Source organism: Nuphar pumila, chromosome 9, assembly GCF_984573655.1.
Source record: "Nuphar pumila chromosome 9, dmNupPumi1.hap1.1, whole genome shotgun sequence".
In the NCBI taxonomy this organism is placed as follows: domain Eukaryota; kingdom Viridiplantae; phylum Streptophyta; class Magnoliopsida; order Nymphaeales; family Nymphaeaceae; genus Nuphar; species Nuphar pumila.
This window is the reverse complement of record NC_143257.1, coordinates 124118027-124126625: the sequence shown is the minus strand read 5'-3', so window position 1 is coordinate 124126625 and position 8599 is coordinate 124118027. Positions and strand designations below refer to the sequence as shown.

The 8599-nt window shown below is 39.3% G+C and overlaps 1 protein-coding gene across 1 annotated transcript; it reads right to left on the bottom strand.

Annotated features, from left to right (window-relative positions):
* Positions 1-5557: 5557 nt before the first annotated feature.
* Positions 5558-6856, bottom strand: LOC149829256 (uncharacterized). Its single transcript, XM_090017320.1, has 2 exons — positions 6618-6856; positions 5558-5795 (listed from the first exon to the last, which is right to left on the bottom strand). The coding sequence occupies exons 1-2, from the start codon at positions 6837-6839 to the stop codon at positions 5709-5711; spliced, it is 309 nt and encodes a 102-aa protein (XP_089873446.1). The 5' UTR covers positions 6840-6856; the 3' UTR covers positions 5558-5708.
* Between the last annotated feature and the right edge of the window lie 1743 nt (positions 6857-8599).

Genomic DNA, 8599 nt, shown 5'->3' with positions numbered 1-8599 from the left:
ACAACAGACTAGCGACGTATAAAATCCATCGCCAATACGCATTTTCCTTGTAGTGATATCCTAATAAGTGATGACCAAGCATGAATTAGATTTGGCTCACAGGAACCAAACTTGTCTAAACGTCTTAGGATCATAAAGTGTCGGCCAATTGCCTTTTCAGCCAACTTTGGCATCTGTCATGGCTGGACGAACTCCACCTGGGTTTGTAAATGAGCTGGATCTGGATCTGTATTTAGCCATAAAGCTTTGAGCGAGCCTGAACTGACTTAAACATAATAGTGTAAGCATTGGTCATCCTTTTTCTTTTCTTTTCTTGCTTTAAAGCTACCTGTCAAATGACCAGGACTTAGGCTGGATTAGGGCTGCCAAATGCGTTGATTACATGTTGAGTAAAATTATGCCTTTTCAATATGTATGCTCCCAACCACAGTTTGAACCAACAACAACTACGCCTTCATCCCAAAACAATTGGGGTCGACGATATGAACCAACAAAGAAAATCATTCTGGGTCTTCCACATGAATCCTTCTCCTCCATTCATTTCTATCCAATGCCATGTCCTCGGTGAGGTTCAAAGCATTCATATCCTTTCCTATCACCTCCATCCATGTCTTCCTAGGCCTACCCCGACCTCTTTTAACAAATATATTTTCCCATTTCTCCATCCTTCTAACTGAAGCATCATTAGGCCTTCGTCGAATATGTCCAAACCACCGTAAACGATTCTCTTTCATCTTATTTTCAATGGGTACAACACCTACCTTCTTACGTATCTCCTTGTTCCGAATCTTATCTTTTATTGTATTTCCACACATCCATCTCAGCTACACTCATTTTTTGAATATGATGTCTCTTGGCAGCCCAACATTCTGTACCATATAGTAAAGCGGGCCTAATAGTCGTCCTATAAAACTTTCCCTTCAACCGCAATGGCATTCTACGATCGCACAACACTCCAGTTGCACTCTTCCATTTCATCCACCCAACCTTTATCCTATGATTTACATCTCCATCAATTTCTCCATACTTTTGAATGATAGATCCCAAATATTTGAAAGAATCATCCACCGGTATTTCTTGCTCACCAAGCTTCACTACACTCCCATCTCTATTTCGTTGCTTACTAAATCGACATTCCATGTATTCTGTCTTACTCTTACTCAACTTAAAACCTCTTGCTTCCAATGTCTGTCTCCATAATTCTAACTTAGCATTAACCCCAGCTCTAGACTCATCAATCAAAACAATATCATCAGCAAACAACATACACCACGACACATTTTCTTGAATTGATCTCGTAAGCTCATCTATCACTATAACAAATAGGAAAGGGCTTAAAGCAGATCCTTGATGTAACTTAACCGTTATAGGAAAATTGGTTGTCACCCCTCCACAAGTGCGGACATAGGTTACTACTCCTTCATACATATCTTTAATTATACTAATGTACTTGAGAGAAACACCTTTCTTCATCATTGTCTACCAAAGAACGTCCCTAGGTAATCTATCGCAAGCCTTCTCCAAATCAATAAAAACCATATGCAAATCTTTGTTCATCTCTCTATTTCTTTCAATAAGTTGTCTAAGAAGATGTATAGCTTCCATAGTAGATCTTCCAGGCATAAAACCAAATTGATTCTCCGATATCATGACAATCTTCCTCAACCTCGACTCAATCACCCTCTCCCAAAGTTTCATAGTATGACTCATGAGTTTTATACCACGATAGTTTGTACAATCTTGTATGTCACCCTTATTCTTATATAGAGGCACCAAAGTACTCTTCCTCCACTCATTAGGCATCTTATTTGTCCGCCAAATCTTGTTAAAAAGATTTGTCAACCATTCTAAACCTTTCTCTCCCAAGCATTTCCAAGCCTCGATAGGTATACCATCTGGGCCAACTGCCTTTCTTGATTTCATTTTCTTCAAAGCCTCTACAATTTCTTTCTTTTGAATCTTGCGCATGAAGTCACGATTCATCTCATGAAAAGGAACCAAATATAGATTTGTTGGTAGTCTAACTTACTTTGGACAGGGCCGGTTAAAAGTAGGCCTATTTAAGACTCGACTCGCTTGAACCCGAGCGAGTTTGCAGCCGAACCCATTGACCCATTTGGGCCTACTACAATTTTACGATACCTCAACCTTGAAGCATACCCGAATAAACCTGATTAAAAAGCAAGTTTATTTAAGACTATCCAGTTTACATCCCAACCTGTTAACCCATACTGGTTTATGATTTTTAGTAATACTCAAAATCGAAACTAGACTTGAACCGACTTTGTCTAGGCCTAATTTTCATTTTTTAGACACTATTCAAAAACAGGTTACAAGACTCAATCCAAACCCCAACCCAACCCAATTGCACCCTTAGTTGTTGGGATCAGGTACTATATCTTCATATTTGGTCCTATGCAGTAGTACTCCTTTCATAGTAATGGAGTAATATAAAGGAGCTTGGGCCAGCATGTTTACATCTTATCCTTCAACTCTTTAACTAAAGGAGAAAAACAATCTTTGTGCTTTAGTCTCTCATCTAGCTTGGCCGGTTTGCGCGCTTACTCTCTCACTACAAGAAACCTGTGGATTAGCGACAACCTAAATCCGTCGCTAATCCGATGCTAATTCGTCGCTAAACGGTTTAGCGACGGATTAGCGTCGGATTAGCGATGAATAACTTTCATCGTGAATTTTTCGACGCTAAGTAGTGACAGAACTTATCCGTCGCTACTGTCGTCGCTAATTTGCGACGGATTAGCGACGGACATGATCCATCGCGAGTCCTTCGCTATTTTAAATTAGCGATGGATAATCTCCGTCGTTAATCCGTCGTTAAATTTTTAAAAAAAATTTTAAAAAAAAATTGCTCTCTGCCGGCGTGTTCTCCGGCAGGAAACAATTTTTTTTGCACAGGCGGGTTCCGGCGTCGGGATGCTCTTCCGCAGCAAGCCAATCACGGTGGACGGCCTCAGGCGAGGAAGCGGCAGGACGGGCGGTGGAGATCGGCGAGGGACACCGCCGGGAGGAGGAGGATGGCACGAGGGAGAGGTAGCGTGAGGAGGAGGAGACCGGCGAGGGGCACCGCCGGGAGGAAGAGGACGACGCGGGGGAGAGGTAGCGGGAGGAGGAGGACGGTCCGGGGGCCGACGCCAATCACGATCGGAAGGCCTCAGGCGAGGGAGAGGCAGGACGGGCGGTGGAGACCGGCGAGGGGCACTGCCGGGAGGAGGAGGATGGCGCGCAGAGGAGAGGTAGCGGGAGGAGGAGGACGGTTCGGGGGCCGACGCCAGTCACGCTCGGAGGGCCTCAGGCGAGGGAGTGGTAGGACGGGCAGTGGAGACCGGCGAGGGGCACCGCCGGGAGGAGGGCGCGAGGGAGAGGTAGCGGGAGGAGGAGGACGCTCGGAGGGTTGCTGCGCATCGTCAGAGGAAGGGCGATTTAAATCAAACGGGGGGGGGGGGGAAGGAGGGAGGGAAAATTTCGCGCCTCAGGCGGGATGGTTTAAATCGAAAATTAGCGACGGATTTAGCGAGGGAATTTTTTCGTCGCTAATCCGTCGCTAAATAGCGACGGATTAGCGACGGGAAATTTTCCTCGCTAAATCCGTCGCTAATTAGTATTTTTTGTAGTGTTTTGGCGACAGAAAATTTTTGTCGCTAATTCATCGCTAAGTAGCGACGGATTTAGCGAGGGAAATATTTCCGTCACTACGTTTGCAAATATTTCAAATGTTAGCGACAAATAGTTTTCTTTCGCTAATCCGTCGCTACTTTGCGACGGATTTTTTCCGTCGCAAATATCCGTCGCTAATTAGCATTTTTCTTGTAGTGTCTCTCTCTCTCTCTCTCTATATATATATATATATATATATATATATATATATATATAGAGAGAGAGAGAGCATATCAACAAGGCCAATAATGCAATAATGGTCACATAAAAACCATCTTTCGCATCATTTGACTTTCGACATGTCTTTTCATCTTCTAACCACATGATTTTGTATCCTCACCCGCTTCACACGCTCTTCGTCTTTGTTTATGCATTATGGAATTATGATGCTTCCATATATTTCTTATCCAAATTGTCTATTTATTCTACCCAATAATCGTGATGAAGACATTTTTAGATCTTGCTTTATGTCAATTCATACAGCTAATAAATAGGCAAATATCAATGTCTCAGGTGTTAATCAATGTTATATTTTATTTTGTTCAATTAATTTTTTAGCCAGTTTTTTAAAACACTTCTTTATTCCATAATTTTTTTTATGATAAGAGCGATGGTCCACCCACTAAATGGTTCACCCTTTGTCCTCCCCTTCAAAATCTCTATGTTAAAGATGTATTTTTGGCAAATCCAACCATATGAATGTGATCTCTATAGTACATTTTTCTTGTGTAAGAGTGAGAACCCCTCTAATTTTTCTTTCAGAGTGTTATCAGAACCACAATGACATCCAACATGATTGAACCTCAAATGTTGAAAAGAGATCAATGATTGATTCATCGAACCAACAATTGCTCAAGCGAAAACTATTCATGATGGTGCTTTTAAATGACACATAAATTGATTAAGATGATCAATTGGGACAACCATGCTTAACTTATGCAATAATTTTAAAACATCAAAATTGAGGCCCCTATACATCAAATGTCACAACCAACGCCACACAAGGGTTGCAACGATGTGTTTATTTTGCCTATGGGAAGCTTCAATTGGTCTATTTTGCTATAGAACAGAATCTGAAACTATTTTGGTATTCTATACTGTCAAACAGAATATTACCAAATTGTTCGTCTCTCAAAGCAGCTTATAGTATGTTTAGTTTCAAGCTACTATAATACAATATATCTCATTGGACATGTACACGAACCCCTCATCTCACTGTACATCTATGATTTGCAGAAGTTGAAGATCAATATTACATGTGTGAGCAGGTAGTTGACTTTTCAAGTATTTTATTTTGCAGTTGAAGCTTGCAATATAAATCGGTGCACATTCTATTAAAAAAAACAAGCTCGGAAAGTTCATCACTATAACCCTGTCAATACTTTTGACAAGCTACATCCTGCAAAAAGTGAAATGAAAGAACTAATGAGATACAAAAGTGAGACAGTAAAAACTGAAATGAAAGAACACTACAACAGAGCAGTAGATTAGCGACGACCACCTTTCGTCGCTAATCCGTCGCTAATCCGTCGCTAACCATGTTAGCGACGGATTAGCGACAACGCGGCGACAGTATGCTTACGTCGCGAATATTTCGACGCTAACTGGCGACGGAATAATTCCGTCGCCAAGTCCGTCGCTAATTGCGACAGAATAATGAGCGCTATATTCCGTCGCCAATCCGCCGGTACTAAACGGCGACCACGGCGTGGCGACGGATTTAATTCCGTCGCTAAGCCGTCGCTAGATTAATATGAATAGCGACGGAATCATCCGTCGCTAATCCATCGCAAAAACGAAAAAAAATCAAAAAAAATTTATTTAAAAATTAATTACGGAGAACTGTACAATTTATATTTCCTGTACAATTTATATTTCCTGTAAATAAAAAACAAACCACACAAAAAAATTCATATAACAAGTATCTATAATAATTAATCGTTCCACCTTAAAACTAAGAAGTTTAATTATTTACAATTCAACAATTACAATTAGGAAAAATAAAAAAAATAGAACTTCTTCAACACAGTCCTCTAATCATCGCCAAGATTTTGTGCGTCTTCTTGTTCATTGTCTTTATCTGTCCCTTCAGCTCCACTACCCTGATTATCGCTAGCAGCCTACACAAGAAAAGAACAGTCAGTATTGATAAACAAAATATAATGAAATAAATTACACACTATATGTGATTCTATCATGTGCTCATGTGTGATCTAAGGCAATAAAAAAACTCTATATGTGATTCTATCATGCTCATATGTGTGCTAAGGCAGTCAAAAAATTGAATATGTGATTATAGCATGTTCATATGTGTTCTAAGGCATATAAAAAAACTCTATATGTGATTCTACCATGCTCAGATGTGCTTTAAGGCAAGCAAAAAACTATATATGTGATTCGATCATGCTCGTATGTGTGCTAAGGCAGTAAAAAAATTGAATATGTGAATATAGCATGCTCATATGTGCTCTAAGGCAGGCAAAGCCAAAAATTTTATATGTGATTCTATCATAAATGATATATAACATGTTCATATGTGTTCTAAGGCAGTTAAAAAACTCTATATGTTATTATAGCATGTTCATATGTGTGCTAAGGCAGTCAAAAAACAGAATATGTGATTATAATATGCTCATATGTGTTCTTAGGCAGTAAAAAAACTGAATATGTGATTATAGCATGCTTATGTGTTCTAATGCAATCAAAAAAACTTTATATGTGATTCTATCATGCTCATATGTGCTCTAAGACAGACAAAAAGTTAAATATATATATATGTGATTCTATCATGCTCATATGTGTGCTAAGGCAGTAAAAAAATTGAATATGTGATTATAGCATGTTCATATGTGTTCTAAGGCATCTAGAAAAACTCTATATGTGATTCTACCATGCTCAGATGTGCTTTAAGATAGTCAAAAAAACTATATATGTGATTATACCTGAGAGGGACCTGGAATCGAAGATCCCCTATCCTGAACAGCGGCCTTGATCTCATTTCGGAGAAAGGGGGCGACGGTGTATTGGAAGTAGTTATTCAGTGATTCATTAATGATCTCGCGTACATCATCACCGGAAAGAATAGTCGGCTGCTTGGAGCTTATGTCGGCGCAAGAAGTTGGTGAGCCGTAACTGGAAGAACCAATAACTGGTGAAGTGTTCATATTACTCCCAAACCCGAACACGCGACCTTTTTTGGGTTCACCTGCTGCAGTCACCCATGCTGTAGGATCAAATGATGGATGCTGAGTAGCGTCTTCACCATATCGCTCTACCATTTGTTGCTTATATGCCTCCTACAAAATAATGTTTAAAGTATTCATTAATAATTAATGATAACATTATGATGACTTGCATATATATTGCAATGATTATTAATAGAATTAATACATACCGTTGTCGTTCTCGCCTTCTCTGATACGAAGACACCCGTGGTCTTCCGTTTATGTGTTTCTACAAACACATCCTTATATGGTACACTGCCTCCTTTTTCTGCTTCCTGCGAAGTTAAATGACAAAAGATTTAGTACACAAATTTGCAACTATACTTATAAAATTAATATTATATATTGATGAGTTACCATTTTCTTTAGGTGGCTCCCAAATGTCTTAGATCCACCTGTGTGTAGATGGGCTTCGGGCATCTTCGATCGATTTTGTGAAGCCTTCGCAGAGCGATTTTTAAATGCATCTCCCGCCCACATATCGCACATTTCATCCCAGTAATCTCTCCTGATAGTAATAGGACCATGGCCCTTCCACAGTAATGGATCATCTACTACGCCAGATGCTTTTTTTGCTGCAGTCTTCATAGTGTGCAGCATGTCTGCAAATCGATTGGCAGCCACCTTCTGCCACACCTTCCTTGCATCATTTTCTTCCACCGTAGTTGCAAAGCGATTCGAAGCCTACAAATATTTTCAGAAAGTTAGTAGACATTGCTTAAATAAATTAAATATGAAACACATTAACTATGAGGAACAACTGTATACCATGAATGAGGACCACAATCTGTCTAATACCTCCTTTGGGTACTCTTTCCATTGAGCAACTGGTCCTGGTAGATGTTGAAGAAGTGAATTCCTAATCTCCCGTACTACTTCTTGTGGCTCAAACCTCGTGCTGCACATGAATTGTTACACAGTAAATATCAATATAAAATATTTAAAAGATATGCAATAATTGAAAACAAAATACTTACGGTCGATTATCGATATACACTATTCGAATGAGTCTTCTTGTGCCAGCCTGTGAAGACCCTGTTTCCTGTGTTGGCTGTTGACTTGTGCGATCAACTGGTGTAGGTGGGTCGTATACAGGCGCAACATCATCTGTAAAAAAATACACACCAAGTTCTTAGAATGTGCATTTGAACTAATCAAGCATCTAATTAGTTATATGATATACCTATCACAAGAGCCCGTGAAGATGAAGGTTGAGCCTGGCTACTACTGGATGAGCGACCACTATAACCTCCACGAACCATATTCTAACAAATAACATATGTCATACAATACATTCAAATAATTCACATCAAGTATTACAATGCATTCAAGTCATTCACATCAAGCATTGCAATGCATTCAAATAATTCAAATCATTGACATCAAGTATTGCACTAATTCAAATCATTCGTTAATTGCATAAATTATAATACATTCAGATAAATTACAATGCATTCGAATCATTCGTATCAAGTATTACAATACATTGAAATAAAATTTTTAATCATTCACACCAAGTATTGCAATACAACTCACATCAAGTATTACAATGCATTTAAATAGAGGTTTGAAGTATAAGATTTTTTTCACTAGCTTGAGAATTCTTCCTCGTCACTAGTTTGACTTTCTTCTTCTTCTTCTTCTTCTTCTTCTTCATTGTTTGCCCATCCACTTGGTACATCATTTGGATCACATTCCTC

What these genes read in the sequence shown, in the direction of transcription:
- LOC149829256 (XM_090017320.1), bottom strand. Translation starts at nt 6,839, where the DNA reads ATGAACACTTCACCAGTTATTGGTTCTTCCAGTTACGGCTCACCAACT. An exon ending in CGATTCCAGGTCCCTCTCAG is followed by an intron (nt 5,796 to 6,617) that starts GTATAATCACAT and finishes TTTCTTGTGTAG; the next exon opens with GCTGCTAGCGATAATCAGGG.